The sequence below is a fragment of the Diplotaxodon limnothrissa genome, linkage group LG1 (assembly GCF_057381915.1).
Source record: "Diplotaxodon limnothrissa isolate DT_005_m linkage group LG1, D_limnothrissa_male_GT1.1, whole genome shotgun sequence".
NCBI lineage: Eukaryota > Metazoa > Chordata > Actinopteri > Cichliformes > Cichlidae > Diplotaxodon > Diplotaxodon limnothrissa.
The window spans coordinates 19189557-19209292 of NC_140596.1; the positions used below are offsets into that span (position 1 = coordinate 19189557).

The following is a 19736-nucleotide window of genomic DNA, read 5'->3' on the forward strand; positions in this document are numbered from 1 at the left end:
ACGAAATCACTTGTCTGAAGCTATGAAGCACATGTTAGTTGATAAAATGGTAAAACCTTTTTAAAACTCTGTGTAGGCTATATATTATTACATTTGGGGGAAGTAATTACATAGTTCTGATCACTTAATTGTTTAGATGTTTAAAAAAAAAGTCATATTTTTGTGTTTCTTTGTGGTTTTCTGTTAGAAGCACAGGAAATGGGAAAAGTCTAGAACTGCATCTTTGACAGACCTGGTGTAGTTCAAATAGGCACCTGTGTTGAGTTTTTTTTTTTTTTTTACAAAAAAATTGATCTGGGCACACTGCACTGATATCACAACACAATTTTGTGAGGAACGCCATGGGGGCCTATCAGATATCAGAGGTTATTCCACTCGAGGTCTCCCTTCAACCATGGTTTTGTTTATATAGTGCTTATAATTAATGATAATTGAATGAATTACAAATGTATATATATTTTTTATATAGTTGCATTGTTAGTTCATTTATTCCATGAAGAGACACAAATGTATTTCATGTGGCAGAACAAAATGTGACCTGTTTTCAGGCTTCTGAGAACCACAAACCTCATTTTCTCTTTGCAGATGTCTACACGTGAATGTGGCACTTTATAACACTCAGCAAGGGCAACTAAGGACAACTAGAGGGCTGTTACAGTGCTTTTAGTAATGTTTGATCAATTTAAGTTATGTCTAAGCTTTATGGGCTCACAGTCTCATGGGTAACAGCATTTACTCATATGAGAGATACCTCCTACAGACAACTGTTAGAGTGTAAGGAAAAGACTTTTCTTTTTAAGAAACTGATGAGTAACTAATTTTGTTAGAAGTCATTCTGAAACAGATATGAGAACATGAAATTATTAAATATTTATTCTGTAAATTTATAATCACAAACAGCAGGAATCAGTATGACTTAATCCATGGTGATCTTGTCTTTTTGTTTGGCCTCCAGTCCAGCAGCCTCCTGCCTTCTCGAACTCCTTCAGTCCAGTTCATTCTCTTTCTTTGGCTTGTCCTGGATCTGCTCTCCGGATGTCTTTGGCACAGTCTTGAAATAAGGTCTGTAGATGTAAATTCCACCGGCAGCTCCAAGCATTGTGGCAAAGGCTAACTGTGTGAAAGGCAGTCTTCTTCGAAACATGATTTATTATTCTTTTAAAAAAAATTAGGATTTCCCAATAGTGAACCTAAAAGAACAACAAAAGAGTTATAAGACACTTTAAATGCTCAAGTCAGTCCAGCACACAGCTTTGAAACATGTGAAAACAGTAGTGAAATCACTCATCTCTTTACCACAAAGGCACAAAAATGTGAGGAAAGTGAAAAGTCTTTTTAGGTCTTAGCAAATTCGTTTGCACCACCGCTCAGTGCTTTTTTTTCCTCTGGAAAACTAACTATATGTATACTATTATTTTGAAAAATCCATATCGGATAATAGAAGAGGCCGATCGCTAGCTTCACAGTGTGTTCACCTTCTAGCTGGGAACATTTGAAATTTAAAAAATTTTTATTTAAAAATTATTTGTAACTTTCATAGCTCACCGAGGAAGCCTTTTGATCGATGTATTTGTAACTGCGGAGCAGACGCACAAAGATAAAAACCCGAGGAGATAAAAAAAACAGAAGAAAGAACAAGCAGGACAGTCAGTTACAGCAGGATGACATTCTTCTTCTACGCTGAGAAGAAAACTGCACTGCACCACCTACAGGAGCGTAGAGTTACTTGCTCACTCACACACACACACACACACACACACACACACACACACACACACACACACACACACACACACACACACACACACACACACACACACACACAAAAAAAAAAAACCCACCGAAAAAGCAAACATATTTTGACATAATACCTAAGCTAATATTATGGGACACATGAGCAGGTGAAGTTGTTGTTTTGTTTTTTTTTTTACTTCCTGTCAGGGCTTGAGTTTCAAAGGAATATTTTTCTTAAAAATATGACACAATGTAAGATATGACATAATAATAATAATAATAATAATAACAATAACAATAATAATAGACCTTTAAGCCCAATTCTATTTTTTGGCATAATCCATCATATAATTTTGAATCAATTGAAAAATTCTCTTTTTCAATGTTGTTTGGTAAGTTTTAATATTTTAACTTTATAAATATTGATTCAAACAAAAATTTAATTATATGCATTGCTCTTCGACTTATATATGCCTGCATATTCTGGGGTCGAAGAGCAATGGTGACCCGGCCCCGGACAAAGCGGATGAAGATGGATGGATGGATGGATATTCTGGCATATAAAATAAAATTATTTTTTGTGGTTATACTCACTCTTTCAAATAGATGCAAGTAAAACACAGCAAAATAAATACAATCAAAGATTCTGCTGCATTAAGTCCTGTCGCTTTTAAATCTATTTTCATCTCTCTAGCAGGAGTGGAGCCGTCTGACCTTTGTCCGGTGCCACAGCAGTCATGTCAGCGGGGGGATCCGGGGCCTTGTCTGTGAATTTCACATTGCCATGTCGGTTTGCTAGGTGCTTGCTCAAGTTTAATTTTTACACTGTAGAAACACATTTTCTTCCCACACAGAGTGTACAGTGGACGCTAATGTTTTTGTCACTTTTTACAGAATCAAACTCAAAGTAATGTTAGTACTTCCAAGCTTTAAATGCAGTATTGTCATACTGTCTCCCACACTCTATATTATCGACTGTTGATCTACACACTTCTGTTGTTACCATGGACGTCGCACATTCGTATGTCATTGTCACACTCACAAACAAAATGGTTTAGTAATGCAGTAACACAGCATGCTCATGGGAAGGTAAGAGTAATCTAATTAGTTTTTTGCAATAGTAATCCCTTACTTTACTCGTTACTTGAAAAAAAAATGTAATTGCATTAATTGTACTTGTAACACATTGCTGCACATCTCTGGTGGTCAGTATCTGAAAGTAGTCCAGGGAAGGAACAGTAGTGAACTAGTGACAGAGGCATGGGCAACCAAGGCTCTCTGACGAGCTACAGAGGTGTCAGAACACCCCTGTGCATTACAGATCAATCTGATTCCCCAGTCTGATTCCCGTCTACCACCAAAAGCACCAACAACAAACTGGACCATGGGGCAATCACCTGTTTAAATGAATCATGTTTTATTTTACATCACGTGGATGGGCAGGTGTGTCCATGTTTTATCTGGTGAAAACCAGGCATCAGGATGCACTATGGGGAGAAGGCAAGTTGGTGGTGGCAGCATGATGCTTTAGACAATGTTTTGCTGGAAAACCCACATGTACCACCTACATAAGTATTGTTGCAGACCATGTACACCCTTCCATGGAAACTGCATTCCCTAATGGCTGAAATCTGCCACAAAGCAAAACAATGAGTGTGTGGTGTTGACTTCGCCTCCAAATTCTCCTAATCTAAATCCAGTTGAGCATCTGTGAATGGATAATATATGCAACCTTAAAACAACAGGATGACAAAATAAATAAAGGAGCTTTTATTTTGAAGGCGGGGGAGAACATTTCACCGGAAGTAGACATGATTGCGGAAGCGCTCCATAGTTCATTTAGCTAACTGAAGTTAACTCACATTTATGAAGACTTTTTGGAGATGTAACAGTCTAATATGCTTGTTAAATAAACCCGAAGCTCGCTCGTCCCTGTCGGCAGGCCTGGAGCTCAGTTTTTCTTCACTTTTAAAACTGATCGTATATGTTAACTTTTTGATTGTGTGAGGAGCGAACTTACCTGCTGCAACACATCCGGGGACAGGTGAGGGGAGCTATGCCCGCAAGAGGTTTATGTGAAGATGGAGAATCTGCGCTCACGTCTGAAGTTTGGGAGCAAAGTGGAGGACGTGAAGCTGAGGAGACGTAAATCCCAGCTGTACTCCAGGCAGGAGGAGAGTCCCCTGAACATCGGTGGGGCTCTGAGATTTATCACAAAGAGAAATAAAACAGATGTTCACCGCAGCTGCTCAAATGTGCTCATTTGTCTGACCTCCACAGGTGTGCTGAGCGTGACCGTGTTTTGTGTCGTGTTCAGACTGATTAACTGCCTCCTGGTTCAAACCAGCTTCGTCCCGGATGAGTACTGGCAGTCTCTGGAGGTCTCCCATAGGATGGTCTTCAAATATCCTTTTTGGGAGACACCCGTCACAGAGGGGACAGTGGATACGTGCACATTTATTCATTCATTTACTTTTATTTAATATTTTAAGCAACTTTGCTGTGTTCAAAGTCACTTAAATCACCTTCCTTCCCCAATGTGATGCTCAGATTCAGCAGGTGTCTTGATCATGTCACCATGTCTGCTCCAGTTGAGTTGCTGGCCTGTGATTTGCTGATTAAATATTTGCTTTAACAGTTGAAAAGTTGCCAGTGATTGCAAATTTGGTTAGACTGTTGAGCTCTACTTTTTTGTGCTTTTCTGAACTTCCTAATTGTTGCCCCTGATACAATTCCACCAGTTAAACATTAAGAAAATAAAAAACTAAACTGAAATCTGCAAACCCCCTGTTTATGTTTATGGTTCCCAGCAGAGATACATGAAGTGACTGTTTACTGTTTTAAATCGCAAAAGGAGCTTTATGCCATTGTTATTCTATCCTGTTATAACCTTAACACAGTAACTTATGGGTATCTGACCTGGGAATGGAAGGCGGGAATAAGAGGATTCTCATATCCACTTCTCTTTGCATTCTTATATAAGATCTTACAGTTCATCAGCTACGACTCGGTTCAGCTGCTGGCAAGTTTCTTTATTATTTTCTCTCAGTAATCTTTTTTTAATGAGCATTTGAACGATTTCCTGTAGTCACGAAGTTTCTATAAACTTGTCTGGCTCTTCAGATTTGGCTTCCGCGAATTCTTCAGTCGCTTCTGGCTTCGTTTGCTGACGTGAAATTCTTCTTCCTGCTTCAAACGCTGGAAAATCAGGATGTTGCAAGATGGACAGTAGGTGGATGTATGCAGATAATGAAAGATTTGAGTGAATATAAGCAGACTGTTTTGCATGGTGACTGTGCTTGGGATTATTTTAAAGATGGAAGATGGAAACCTGCATTTTGTTCAATTCACACTGCGGTTTAAGCATAATAATAATAATAATAATAATAATAATAATAATAGTAAAAACGGCTTCAGTGCTCTGCAGTTTTCATACCTAATCCTCACTTGTCTTTCACCTCCAGTTCTTCTGTCACATGTGCTCCTGGTTTACGTGGTTCTGCTGCACCAGGACTCTGACCAACAGCATGGAGGCCACCATCACCACTCTGGCTCTTTCTTACTTTCCTCTGCCCGGGTCCAAAACACACAGCAGGTCTTGATCTTAAATAGAATTTATTCTAAAATAGATTTAAGAAACATGAAATAAATAAAAAAGGGGGAAAAAAAATCAGAAAAAGTTAAAAGTAGAAAAAAAACTGAATTAAAAAGTCAATAAAAATACATTAAAAACAAGAGAAAAAAATCACACACAATAATACATATCAGAAAGTATCCTTGAAGTGAACTTACACTTTTCATTTCACAGTAGTGTAAACTGTAACCTCAGCTATGCTTTAAATAAACAATAAATTAAAACCAAAACAGGCCACACCCGACTCCCCATCAGTCTGAGCCCTCCCCATCACTCCACATAACCAGAGACCAAAATAAACATCTGAAATGTAGCTTGATCAGAGTTATAAATAATAACCTCCATCTAAACTGATTGCCGGCAGTTTTAAAGCAAAGCTGTGCACAAAAGTCTCTCCTGTTGAATTATACAGAAGCGAAATGTACTTTTTATTTACCCTGATGATCTCTGTGGGGTGTTTTATATACACACTGCTGTTTTCCAGTAAGAAGTACTTGGCCCTGGTGGCCTTGGCTGTGATTATTCGCCCGACAGCCGTGATCGTCTGGTTTCCTCTGCTGTTGTATCATTTCTGGCAGGAAGACAACAAACTGAGGCTCATCACTCATCACTACATTCCCACAGGGTTCGTACTTTCAGCCTCTTCTCCTCTATAACCGTTAGCTTTACAGTGTTTTGTCTCCGGTGTATGATTGTTCTGTCATCACTAGGACGTTGGCCGTTGTCACTTCAACAGCGATTGACTGTTTTTTCTATGAGAAGGTAAAATCTGTGTGTCTCACTCACTCACACACACACACACACACACACACACACACACACACACACACACACACACACACACACCCAGCATGAAGTCGGTTGGCTGTAACGGCTCCTTTCTGTTTTCCAGTGGACACCAGTGCAGTTTAACTTCCTCAAGTTTAACATCTTGCACGGTGTGGCTGATTTCTACGGCTCTCACCCCTGGCACTGGTACCTCACTCAGGGCTTTGCCGTGGTGATCGGCCCTCATCTCCCGCTCTTTCTTCACGGTTGCATGCTCGCCTTCAAGAGATACAAAATCCTGCTGGCAGCTGTCGTCTGGACCATCGCAGTTTACAGGTGAAGCTGCAACACACACTGCTTACCTGTTCTTGTGATGCTGGCTTATGGGTTATTAAACACAAATGCAGAGTTTCCTTTGCCCCTTATTTTTATTCTTTAAGAAAAAGATTAGTGTGAAATATTTGATGTCTGTTTGGACCCCGATTGGCTGCAGAGTGGAGCCTTCTATGGGTGGAGTTTCTTTCAACGCATGCATGTGTGGATTTTGGATCTGGGCGAATTGGAGGCTGTGTCTGTGGCTTTAGCTCTTTTCATGTTCTCTGGCATTTTTTTGGTGTTGCAGAGCGTGCATAGTGTGTTTGGCCCATTTAAAACATTTATGTTGGTGGTGCTCGTCAAAGAGACCTCTGCACAAATGTCACGAGCCAGATTTTTTCCAACAGAACATTGTAACTTAATTATTCACTTCACCATTCAGTTTGATTTAGAGTCTGACTCATTTATTATTTATGATACCAATTTTATTTTGGTGATTTAAAAAGTTGATAGATCAGCCAATATATATATATATTTTTTTTTTTTTTTGCTCACCTGTTTCTGTTCTAGACATCCAGGATGTCACATAGTCAAAGAAGAGGAGAAGGGACGGAGTTTAAATTGATGGTTTAAAGATCTCTGTGCAGATTTATTTATTTTTACGCTCAACAAAACCCTTTGTTCATTTTGAGTTCTCCTAAGACATTTGCAAACGTTTTTCTTTATTTTTTTTAACAGTGTGAAACCTGTTTAAATTCCAGCTACTTGTTATGTAACAGATTCCTATAAAGCTTCCTGTGGGTCCTGGTTGGTAAACAGTCTGACCTGTTTTATTTTTTCCTTCCAGTGTGCTTCCACACAAGGAGTTCAGATTCATTTATCCAGTGCTGCCTTTCTGTATGGTCTTCTGTGGTAAGTCACGTATTCACATCAGAACTGCAGTATGTGGTCATTTCCATCCAGATGTGTTTATATAATAAACGTTTTCTTTCCACAGGGATTTCTTTGGCTCATCTGAAATCGTGGCGTCGACCTGCAGCAGCCGTCTTGTTATCGGCCAATCTTATTCCTGCTCTGTACACTGGTCTGATTCACCAGCGAGGCACTCTGGACGTCATGAACCACCTACAGCCACTTTGTGACGTAGGCAATGTCTCCACCACCCGTCCACAGCCGGATGTATTCTTTCTCATGCCTTGCCACTCAACACCCTTCTACAGGTATTTGATGTGTTTCAATAGATTTCCAAACCACTGCATTCAGTTGTTTTCATTTCACACAGCATCCCACGTTTTCAAGATTTGGGATTGTCTCAACCTGATATTTAAGATTTATTCACTTAAAATCAGAGTTTTCAAAATAAAACACTGGAAACATGTTTTAATAATGTATCTGCTGTGGTACGAAAGATTGATTCATATAAACGTGCTTAGCTGTCCTCTGTCAGTCTTCAGAGCTCATTTCCTCGATCACATTATGATGCTATGCAGCTGATGGTCCTGTCTCCTCACAGCCACATCCACTGCCCGATTAAGATGAGATTTCTCGAGTGTCCTCCAGATCTGGGAGAGGAAGCTTACGTGGATGAAGCTGAGAGATTTTACGAGGAGCCTCTTCTCTGGTTCAGGACCTCATTCCCATACAAGTCCTCTCTGCCCACCCATCTGATCATGTTTGATGTTTTGGAAAAGGTAAGACACAAATTACATTTCTAATTTTTGCTTGCAGTGTTTTTAAGCACATTTTGTGTGTTTTCTTCACAGGAAATCTCTGTATTTTTGGAAGGGAATAACTTTGTGAGGGCAGCAAAGATATTTCACACTCATTTTCCTGAAGGAAGAGTCGGAGGAAGCATCTTTATTTATGAAAGGCACTGACAAACACTGGAACAATGGGAACTTTCTGTCCTTATGGCAAAACATGTGGGGGGGTTTTCTTTTTCAAATGGAAATAAATATTTTACACTTAAATCTTGTCATTCATTTTCATCAATTTAAAATTTTCATCAATTTAAAAATTTTTTTTTATATACAGTTATATTTCCTCAAATGTTATTTTTTCCAGTTTTTTCCTTTTCCATCACAAGTGAAACTGTCCAGTTAAATTAAGTTAAAGGTGGAATGATAGGAAACAGCATGTGAGCTCTCACATCACACAAAGCTGTTAGTGTAGCAGCAAATTAAAACCATCAAACTGAACACAGAAACATCCAGAAGTGCCCCCCCCCCCCCTTTTTTTTTTTAGTCTCTGCTGTTTTTAAATGAAGGTGTTGGGGCTGAAGAGGGAGGTGCTCATCAGTCTAAAATTTACCAGCCAAAATTTAAAGAATGACTCAGTTTAACATCTTAGATAAACTCAAGCTACATGTAGTTAGGCCGCGTCTTCCACTCCAACCTAATGATTTCTTCACCAAACACCAAAGAGCTGAAGGCCGTTCAGTAGCATTCAAAAGTTGTGCAAACTTACAAAAACAAAAAAGATGACTTTGCAACTAAAGTTTGTAGCCATTGTAATAAACTAGCTGAAATCGCTTCAGTATTTGGGGTCAAAGGGCATCGGGCCCAGCTCTATCTTCACGTCAGCCATGTGTCTGTCTGCGTTTCTTCCTGATCGGCTCCACTTGCGTTCGCTGTGGGGTCGAGACCGGGCTCGCTGCTGCTTACGCTGCTCCTGCTTTGTCCTCGATTCCTCCTTTGAGTCTGCCTCGGGTCCTTCAAACGGCCCACTGGATGATTCAAACACAACACAGACGAATGACATCACTGTGAGCGTGATGATATAAAGAAATTAATATGAACCGGCTGCAGCGCTGAAGAAAACAGGTTCAGTCCTCACTCAACTAACCTAACCCCAACCTTTGTGGGGGACAAAAGGTGTATTTTTTTGTTTGTTTTCAGGTGCAAACCTGTTACCATGGCAATAGTAATTAGTGGTGACGGCACTTGGTGTGCCTCTAATAATGACCTTCACTCCCTGGCTTAAATGGACCCTGTGTAAATGCTAAAATGTAAGCAGACATCAGAATAATAGAACTGGTAGAAGATGCCACGTACTTATTCCACTATTTAAGCTTAAAGTCAGCCAGAAAAGTCAGAGGTGGACTCCAAGTACACATTTTATTGTAAAGATTCAATCAGCTTATCTAAACACCCGATGAAGGCTTGTACAACCCAATAAATCATTCATAAAACTGTTTATACACTTATCCCTGTGTTTGAATTGTATGCAGGACTAAAGGAGAAAAACCATTTATAATTTGTATGTTACACCAGTTATTTCCAGTAGATAATCAAACTACAGACATATGAATTTTGATTAAATTACTTCAGTTATTAATTTTTAGAACTACAAACAACATTCAACCAAAAAGAGGAACGATTGAAAACAGTGAAATTACATTATTTACAAGTAATTTGAGTTACAGCAATTGATTGCAATTCTTCACCAACCAGTCAGTCTCTGATGGACTGCGGTTGTTTGGAGTCTTGAGTTCCACCCACCAGGTGACCTGTGCAATCGCCTTGTGCTCAAAAAGTTGCACAAGTAACAATTTGCAGTCAGTTGCAAGAAAAGAAAAGAAAAAAGTAATGAAAAAAATGAGCTGACCTTCATAGTTTTACTCTAGTGTGACTATTGAGCCATTATTTTGCTTCCTTACAGTTATCGAGCCACCTTTGATGAGCTCCGCCCCATTTTCCTGTCAGCGTGAGGCTGTAAAAGTGTCTGAGCGCTCTAGTTTGATTATTACTGTTTATTGAACATTTAGAGGAGCTGGCTTTATTTTTAAAGGTCTGTTTTTATTTTAGTTATTTTTCACACATTTTTAGTTTAGATCACTATAACAGCTTCACTTGGACTGTTTCCGAGAAATTTGGTGGATTTTTTTTGTAAATTTATGACTTTAATCTAGAATTTATTTTCACCCATCCAGAACTTTTATAAATTATTCAGACGCAACCTAACAATAAATTAAAGGATCTTTCTGGACGCTCACCTCGGGCTGTAACTCTTTGTGTTTGTTTCTCCAAAGAAGTGCCTGTAGATGTAGTCATCAACATCCCCGAAAGCGTCATCATCGAGGCCGTGGTACTTGCGCATGTCTGCGAGAAAGTTTTCAACCCCGCTCACAAAGTCTGTGAACAGCATCTGGTCGTGAATGAACACTCCGTTGCAGAAGAAGTTGTTGATGAACGTCTCCAGCTCCTTCCAATGGTGGAAGTGGTCGACCTCCTGCTGCAGGTAGCTCTGCAGCAGCTTGTGAAACTCGTCAGCTCTGATTGGCTCTGTGGCTTTGTTGAAGAGCCTGGTGGATTCCTGGTAGGCACAGTCGAAAACCCCGGAGCATCCCTTCATGTGGGCTTTGTGAGCGTTTTGTTCCCAGTCCTGGTGAACTTTGTCTCCTGACTTCCGGGTGTTGTGGCCAGAGTCGTGTTTGTGTCGTTGATGAGGCTTGTGGGATCTGTGCTGCCACGACTCCCTTGTATTCTTCTCATTGCTTCTCTGTTTATAAAACCCTCGGGCTTTATTGATGAAGGTTGAGGCAGAATCCTTGAAATGTCTGAAAGTGGATTTGACAGAGTCAGAGAACTTCCTCAGGTTCTCCTTCACGGCCTCTTTGGCTTTTTTAATCTGCTCCTTGTGGTGGTGTACGAACTCCTTGGTGGAGTTCTTCACAGCATCAAACGTCTCCTTCACTTTTCCCGCCATGCCATGCTTTGGTTTTTTCACTTTGGGCTCTGTGTCTCCTTTGGCTCTTTCCTCTTTGGTCTCCACATACAGCCGCTCCCACAGGTCAGAGCGCTGCTGCTCAAAGCTCAGCCTCTTCTCCAGCTCCATCAGGCGGGACTGCAGCTCCTCCGCCTCTGAACCCAATTCCTTTCCGGCTCCTGGGAATCGACTTCTCAGTTGACTTAGCTCTCTCCTCAGCTCATCTGTGACCTTCCTCTCTTTGTCAAATTTCTTTCTCAGCGTCTGTGTTTCGACCATCATGTTAGTCAGCTGGCCGTGGAAGCTTCTGGTCACCTGCTTCTCTTCCTCCAGCTGCTCTTTCAGGTTCTGGTTTTCTGACAGCAGCAAGTCGGCTCCTTCTTCCATCGACTCCAGATCTCTGATCTTAGAGTGCAGACTCTTCAGCTCCTCCTGTAAGGCTGACAACGACATCTCTTCTCGCTGCAGAGAGCTTTTCAGCAGCTGGTTCTCAGCTGCTAACTTCTGCTGCTGAGACACCATGTTAGTGTTCTCCTCCTCCTTCTCTTTCAGCAACATTTCCAACTTATCTCTCTGGGTCTTGATGGGAAAAAGAGGAACAGACATAAGATTGCATATGCTGTGATTACCTGAAGCAGTGCATTCACTAAAATCATTCAATATTTCAACAATAAAACGAAATATTTAGTATTTCTATTTTTAAATACCAGAAAAACGCAACCAAGTGTGGTGGAGGAATAATTCTTCTTGCATAGAAACACCCTGTTCTTCTACTGGGTTTGCAGAAATCAAGTGAAAAGTGTACGCAGCAACAAAAACATTATGATCCAGATTTGGGGGGGGGGGGGGTTATAGAGCTGATCAGCACGTCCTATGTTGGAATATATGCTGTCACGTTGTCAGAAAGAATTATCACATGTTTTCATGTGCACCATCACAAGAGTAAGTGATGTCATTTTCTTGGGTTTTTTTTAAAATTTTTTTTAAAATTTTAAGAGATACAGATTTGGCATTTGTGTATCTGGAAAAATGTGTACATTTTTTAATTTATTTATGTAGGTATTATTACATACATATACATAACCCCGGGATATAAAGTTTGTATTGATGTATATTAAGTTAAAATGCTCAAAATAAAATGCGAAGTGGCTCTGACAGAATATTATAAACTTGGAGTGTCACCATCAGTTACCTGAACATGAGCCTGTTTCAGAATGAGCTCCTGGTTCTCGTTCCTAATACTCTCAAGCTCCATGAGCAATGGAATTTGGTCGTCATGCATTTCTTCCATGCCATACTCGAACAACTCTTCCTAAGTGAGAAAAAGAAGTAAAACAAGCCCATCAAAGTCCTGCTTATGGCTCCTCCATCTTTTAATTTTTTTTATCTATCTAAGATGAATATGGTTCATGGGAGCTGAAGCTCAATACCCAGATGGTTGTTGGTTCTATATTTTTTTCACATCTTATAAGAGCAGAGGTGTCCAACATGAGGCCTGAGGCCAGATTTATAAAGTGGGAAACAGCAGTGAAATCATTAAGTACTATTAAATGTCTTTCACTTTGACTTCTGGTTCCAGATTTATTAAAATCTCAGCTCTGGTTGAAGTGAACTTTTTCACAGTGTATAAAGTTATAAGTTAAGAAATATGCAGCAGTGTTTTGTTTTAATGCCCCACTTCAGATTAAATTTGGACTGAACTAAAAAGAGTTTGACACCCCTGTATAAGAGGAAGGTAAATATCCACATTTAGTCTTTACGACTGTGAGTTTCTGTTACACTAGTACCAACTCAGCTCGACTAGGTTTTTAGCATTTTCCATTAGGTGGTAGTACCTGATATCAGATACTCTTTTAGTACCTACTCAGCCAGGGATCCAAGCAATCCGAGTCTGACTTTTGGTAAATTCTAATGCTTTTTTTACTGCACAATTGTAGATCAAATTCATACACACAACAGCATTATGAAGGATTTAAGAATAAAAGCAAATAAAGTGATAAATGATCAATGTAAGAAGTTACAAAAATCAAAAGCACGGCACAGAAATTCATGATTACTGTTCTACCAAAAATAATAAAATTACTCCTCGAGTCGGGACCTGTGTAGTCACTGACCTGGGATGTAAGGTCCATCACATAGTCATCATCAAAGAGCTTCTTTTTCATCTCGTATTTCTCTGTAAGTGAAAGTTTTTACACGTTAGTTCCACAGCCTACAGTAGACAGGAAACAGGTGGAACCACATGAGCTACAGTACATCCCTAAAGTTGAGGTCCAAGAAAACTTTCTGCATTTATCCCAGTAAAGCTGGACTACTCACCATAGAAGTGACCCAAACACAGGAAGGCAGCTATTACGACAGTGATGAGGATCGACGTTTTGAAGATGCTGCTGTTTTGGACTCTCTCTTCAACATCCCGAGCAGCTCTTCTCACTTCAGTCTCCTCCTCCTCTTGCTGCTGCTTCTGTTCTTTAACCTCCTGCTCCCCTTTATCATCATCATCACTTGGGCGAGATTCCAACACAGCCTCGTCCTCTGGGTCAGTCACGGTGTTTGTGGTACTCCTCCTCAACCTTCGTCTTCGTACAACAGTGCTGGCGCTGCGTCCAGCCTCGTCCTCGCTGCTGCTCGAGTTTGTCACCGCTGGCGGCTGCACTGGGAAAACTACGGTTAAAAAAATGAGAAGTTTTACATGAAGAGAGGAAAAAAAGCACAAAACAAGAAACAGCACACATGCAAACGGTTTCAAAAAGCAGGCATTGGTGCAGTTAATCATGCAGGCAACAAGCCTCTGTCAGTGCGCCCCAGGGTGGCTGTGGCTACAATGTAGCTTGCCATCACCAGTGTGTGAATGGGTGGATGACTGAAAGTGTAAAGTGCTTTGGGGTCCTCAGGGACTAGTAAAGCGCTATATAAATACCATTTACTGGCAGTGAGACCCCTGATCCATTTGTACACTGTGGGCCACATATAGCTCATTTGAATCTTACATGGGCTGAACCAGTGACACTGCCCTGAAGTCTAACTACACCTTTAATGGACAGTTGCACCTGAGTACTACTTGTTGGCCCCTGTCATATTACCTTAAAGCCACAGTGGATGCTCTAGCTCACTGGTTTAGCTTGCTTGAGAACCGGTATATAAGCCAGCACTAACAAAAACAAAGCTTAGAACTCTTTGTTTAATCAGAGATTTGCTTTCCTCGGTTGCTGTGTTTGAAAAACACAAGCATACACACTTATCTACCAATTCCTAAAAAGAAAGAACTAATTTAAAGGACACTACTTCTCTGGTGCTACTCCAGAGACTGTTCCTGCATTCACATTCAGAAAACTACAGAGTTGAGTCTACAGTACCACTGATTACAGACAGTTTGGCAGCCTGGACCTGGCTATCCCGATCTCACGGTTTTGTAACCAAATGGGAGGAACGAGGCAGATCTGACTAAGAAACTAAGGAATACTGCAGTCATTTAAAGGCAGCCATACCGCAAGACATTTTAACTGTTCTGGTACCATAATTCACAAGATAAACACCCCTGTGTGTTAAAAATGTATACCACACAAACCAGATGAGACTTTAAATGTAGTTTGAAACCCTCTCCACTGTCTATGCTTTACATACAGGCTATTGTTATTATCTCACTTCTCCACACAGAAAAATTAAATAAATAAATCAAAGTATTTGACTCCTCATATTTGCTCAGGCACACAGGCTTTAAACTGTCTGACAGCATCTCATCACCTCACAGTGATTCAGCTGCATCAGGATTAGTTTCGAGCGCTGCTCACCAAGCTAAGCATCAAATCAGAGTCACTGCATTTTCAAATCAGGCCACCTGGAAAAGAGCGGCCACCGGTCAGCTGACTTCTCAGACGGCTGCTTAAGTTCATCAGAGTCTGTGGAAGTTTCCAGTGACTCAACAACAAACCTGCTTTGGCAAACAGGAGAAATGTTTGTGTTGTTGTTTTAATGTTGGTAATAAAATCAGCTGTCTTTAGTGTGTGCGCGCCGTCCTACCGGTCTCTGCAGCACTGAAGGCGTACTGGCTGCTGCAGGAGGTGCCGAGGTAAAGATCTTCATGGACGGCTGCCTCTTCTTCCACTTCGGCATGCTCCCCCTCCTTCAAGTCTGGCAGAGTCACGATGTCGGAGAGGTCGCTGGAGGACAGCACGGGCTCTTTCCCTGCAGCTTCGTCTCCGACCTGCAGACGATACAATGAAGACAAGTTATACAGCGAGAAGAAGGGACGAGGCTCTGGATTAATTATTCCGGGGACATTTTCATGTCCTCTCACCTCTGAGGCGTTCAGTGTCTCATCTAAAGTTTGTTCTCCCAGAGTGTTGTCCAGTGAATCAGCAGTCCTTTCTTCTGCACACACAGCTGTCAATGTGAACATAAATGTGTGTTGTGTCAAACAAACTCCAATCAAAGTCACATCTGGATAAAAAAAAAGAAGAAGAAGGAGCTTTACCAGCTGATACTGATGTCTGAACATCCTCTGGTTCTTGCACCAGAGGGCGCTCTAACAGCTCAGCTCCGTACTCCACTGCTGTCTCGGATCCCAAAGTCTCAATATCTGAACCCTGCAAACACAAACGTTCAAAAACCAAACACACAGGATGAACTTCATTGAACTTTCTTTATAAATACCTGACCGTAATTAACTATTCAGAAAAGGACAATTTAATGATGAATTATAGCTGTAACTGACCAGCTATAGCAAAAAGTTGAAGGTTTTATCAATGAAGAAAAATATTTTAAATTTTTCTTGTTAATGAGGAAAAAAAACTAAGCATAAACAGGCTAGTGCTGTCAGTGTCGGCAAACTCTGGTTTACAGTTAAAGTTGTTTATCTTGTAAAACTCTAAAATAAACTTGAAGAAAGAACACAGGAAACTGTAATGTAGCATATCTCTTCAACATGTTCAACAATTCATTGACATTTTATACTTAATGACCCATGCAGACCTGATTAAAATGATAAAAACCATAAGACAACAAGTGGTAAGGATAAAGGATAAACAGAGGAAAGGATTTATACCTCATTACTAATAATAGTCCAGCCACAGGAGGACTCTGCATCGCTGGAGGTCTCTGACATTTCTGTCAGCTGTCAGCAGCACACAGACGTCTGGAGGAGAGAAGAAGAACACCTGAACTTGACTGAGCATCATTTTCAAATTTACAATAAAATTGTTTTCAGAAGCTTTACACAAGTAAAAGTAGAAAACCAGCACTGGAAAAATATTACGTTCAAAGTAAGTCTAGTAATAAAAGTAAACAAATAAAATATGTATGTAAATTCAGAAAATTTAGATAAAGTAAAGGCACTCACTGGAGAAAAATAGCTCCTGAGTTTCTTATATCGTTATGCTTTTATCAGACATACAGAAATATAAAAGCAGAGTTTGGTTTTTGTAGATGATGAAAGTCGAGTCCATTTTCTAATATATCAACCTGCAACTAACTATAATGATCTGCTGATTATGTTTCCAATAAATTAATTACTTAGTTCCTAAAACTTCAGAAAATACTTTATATTTCTGTATTAAATCGACACTGTAAGTTAATGTGATCACAGCAACTGTGACTGACTGCTGCCATTTCTGATATCAACTTGAAGAGAGAAACACTGCCGCCAGCTGCAGAGCGACGCAGGTACACCAGACAGATAAGTGCAAATGCTGCCAACAGCATCAGCCTCTTGACTGGGCTATGTTGTAGGCTGAATTTCACATTGATATGTTGTCCAAATAACACCTTAAATCTCCCTTAATTTTCAAAATTACTGAAGGTTAAAATGAGCAAAAGTAGCGAATTTTAAAAGCTGGAAGGAAGAAATGTACAAATATTAACCAAGCAACCAAAAAACAATTATACAACCAATACCACAATATTGTCCTCTGAAATAACGTGTAGGTCTGAAATAAAGTAAATAAATCCTCCAGTTTTTCCACTTCGATGCAGCACTCAAGTTCTTTTTTTATGTTGCACCGTCTTTCCCATCCCACCCATAAACAGAAACCTAAGCTGCTGAGAAAAACACTTTAAGCTTGTTCAGAAGTCACGCAGGGATCAATTAAACGCTTCAGCACCACCACCCACACCCAGCTACAGGCATGAGTAGGGTGTGGGTTTTCACAGGGATAGCAAAATAAATACACATAACAGTCTAACAGTGCAGGCAGTGACACCAACAGCTGCACAAATCACTGAGTTATTATTTCTATCTGACTTAGACTATGCCTGCTGTTCAGCCTCTTGTAGTGAAAGGCAAAGTGAGATGTGCAGGTGAGAGTGGCACAGCATGCAATTAAACTTCTATCAATCACTGCACATCCTGTTTATACAGCAGGGACTACTTTCACTCCATTTTATCACCAAGCTACATATAAAGAAAAAAACCAAACCCCCACACATCAGTTAAATAAATTCATCCACCCATCACGCGGCACTCGGCTGACCGGTGGTGTCACTTTACATTCGACTGCCAGACTGCTGCAGCAGTGGAGCTCCCGCTGAGCTCCACCTACACCTGAGACAATATGTTGTAGTGAAAAGATGAGCAAGACCTGTATGCCACAAAAAATTCACAGCAGGCCTGTCCAACTCATTTTCGTTTGTAGATCTGACTGTAACACGCGAAAGAGCTTTCTGCTCGTCTCCTCCTGCACCATTAGGAGCTTTGCACACAGATACATCTTAGGCTCCAGAAGGTTCTTATCTAGATGTTAACATGTTGCCTAGAAACCATGTAGCAACAGCTTAAAATGATGTTTTTAGTATTTAAGCACTTATCAACACCTTATAAAAGAACTGTACATTCTTTTTATTTATCAACAAAAATATCTTATTCATATCCACAAAAGTTGAATTATGCACAATATAGTATGTTGTCCTCAAGTTGCCTGGCAACCACCCTGCATTGGGTTAAGTGGCCTGTTTATAGTCTTTAGATCTGGGGTGACCAACTCCAGTCCTCGAGGGCTACCATCCTGCAGCTTTTAGATGCATCCCAACACAGCCGAATTACCTCTTCAGCATGCCATGACATTTGGCAAAGGTCTGTTATGAAGCCATTCATTTGGTTCAGGTGTGTCAAAACAAGGATGCAACTAAAAGCTGCATGAAGGTAGCCCTCGAGGACTGGAGTTGGTGACCCCTGCTTTAGATACAGGGTTTTTAAGACTGATACCAGTTCTCAGTGATTTAAAAATCCAATATTTACTCATATCAGCCTAATTATTACTGAACATTGTTCTGCGTAGATCAGCTGTTTTTCATCAGGACACGGAAGGCAAGCAGTGGTTGACTTGTCAAATCTAGAAAAACCAGACAAACTAACATGAATCAGTCATAAGTCACAAAACTCATTTGTTATTTACCGACCATTTACCGGTCTGCAACGTGCCCTCTGATGGGCACACTATTAAACATCAACATCACAATATAGTTGCGAGCAAGGTTATAATAACTAAAACTAAATATGCATAATGGCAAAGAGGCCAGCAGAAAGTACAACAAAAGTTAGTTAATAGTTTTATAAAGTTTTAAAAGTGGTCAAATAGGACTGGGTTGATTATAATGCAGAACACTGACCTGATACAATAAGACAGAGTCATAAAGATACTTGGATAACAGCTAATTTCTTTATTGTATATACATAAATCCTGTAAACTACAGCCTGTATATAAACACAGATATTAGTCATAAAAAAAATCAGACAGAAACATGAGTAATCACTTTTTGGCACGAAACCTCATTGGAGTCTTGTTGTGGCATCCCTAGATCTACGCGGTACTGTGATAATACCGTTATAACCCCTAACTTTGGCAGTCTCAAACTCCTCTCCCCGAATCCAGTTACATGCCCCCCCCTGTCGATGTGTTGTAACCGCAGCTAATGCCTTTTTTTACAGCTGGTCACGAGCTGATACCTGGCAGTGTAAACAAACAGAGGAACCAGCGCCCTCTGGCGGTGAAGGCTAGAAGACGATGCCAACCAGCGCGCGGCCTCACGCTGAAAAAAAGCCGCTGTTTACGTCTCTAACGGACAAATTTGCGGTTAAACCTGCAGCAGCTACGGGCAGCGAACACCAGCTTCGTCCGCTGACATCAAATAACCGCATTTGGCGTCAGTTTCGCTGTTACTGAACTAACTTCAGAGGCTTGTTATTACCGTCACCTCTATAAACGTCGTCGGAACGTATAATTGAAACCGTCTCGAGACTATCCGTTATTTTTAACAGTCGTTTAACATCACTGCAACCTAGAGTATGACGATAAGTGCCTAAACTCACCAGTGTTTTGTTCCTGGCGGCGAGACAGCTGTTTGCAAGAGGCTCCACAGTTATTGCAGTATATGCCCGAGCCAGTTTATCCGTTGACGCTGCGTAACCGACCAGTGGGAGGGAAGTGTAGTTTTAAAGGGTTTAGCTGGACACGCGGCGCAATGTCTTCTGCGACACCCGAAACTACATATCCCATGGGTCAGCTCGGCGGCCAAACAAACTCGGCGAGGGTGGAGCGAAAATCCCCGTGCGGCTACAAAAAAGAAAAAAACATAAACAAGGAAG

The 19736-nt window shown here is 40.6% G+C and overlaps 3 protein-coding genes across 5 annotated transcripts; 1 reads left to right on the forward strand and 2 right to left on the reverse strand.

Moving 5' to 3' along the window:
• Positions 1-884: 884 nt before the first annotated feature.
• Positions 885-1667, reverse strand: pigbos1 (PIGB opposite strand 1). The gene is made up of 2 exons (XM_085354662.1): positions 1546-1667; positions 885-1190 (listed from the first exon to the last, which is right to left on the reverse strand). Exon 2 carries the CDS (start codon positions 1142-1144, stop codon positions 986-988), a length of 159 nt encoding a protein of 52 aa, XP_085210788.1. The 5' UTR covers positions 1145-1190; positions 1546-1667; the 3' UTR covers positions 885-985.
• A 1936-nt stretch (positions 1668-3603) lies between these two features.
• Positions 3604-8395, forward strand: pigb (phosphatidylinositol glycan anchor biosynthesis, class B). The gene is made up of 12 exons (XM_085373792.1): positions 3604-3927; positions 4015-4138; positions 4639-4756; positions 4858-4962; positions 5199-5329; positions 5853-5993; positions 6079-6130; positions 6261-6472; positions 7299-7363; positions 7449-7671; positions 7965-8142; positions 8215-8395. Exons 1-12 carry the CDS (start codon positions 3816-3818, stop codon positions 8326-8328), a joined length of 1575 nt encoding a protein of 524 aa, XP_085229918.1. The 5' UTR covers positions 3604-3815; the 3' UTR covers positions 8329-8395.
• Positions 8260-19537, reverse strand: ccpg1 (cell cycle progression 1). 3 transcript variants are annotated; one of them, XM_085373682.1, is made up of 11 exons: positions 19461-19537; positions 16203-16292; positions 15633-15744; positions 15456-15541; positions 15179-15362; positions 14997-15089; positions 13478-13822; positions 13273-13334; positions 12351-12470; positions 10446-11737; positions 8260-9176 (listed from the first exon to the last, which is right to left on the reverse strand). In XM_085373682.1, the coding sequence occupies exons 2-11, from the start codon at positions 16260-16262 to the stop codon at positions 8984-8986; spliced, it is 2547 nt and encodes an 848-aa protein (XP_085229808.1). In that variant the 5' UTR covers positions 16263-16292; positions 19461-19537; the 3' UTR covers positions 8260-8983. The 3 variants fall into 3 exon arrangements, with proteins under 3 accessions (XP_085229808.1, XP_085229736.1, XP_085229823.1); XM_085373610.1 differs by having other exon boundaries at positions 14997-15092; XM_085373697.1 differs by lacking the exon at positions 14997-15089.
• Between the last annotated feature and the right edge of the window lie 199 nt (positions 19538-19736).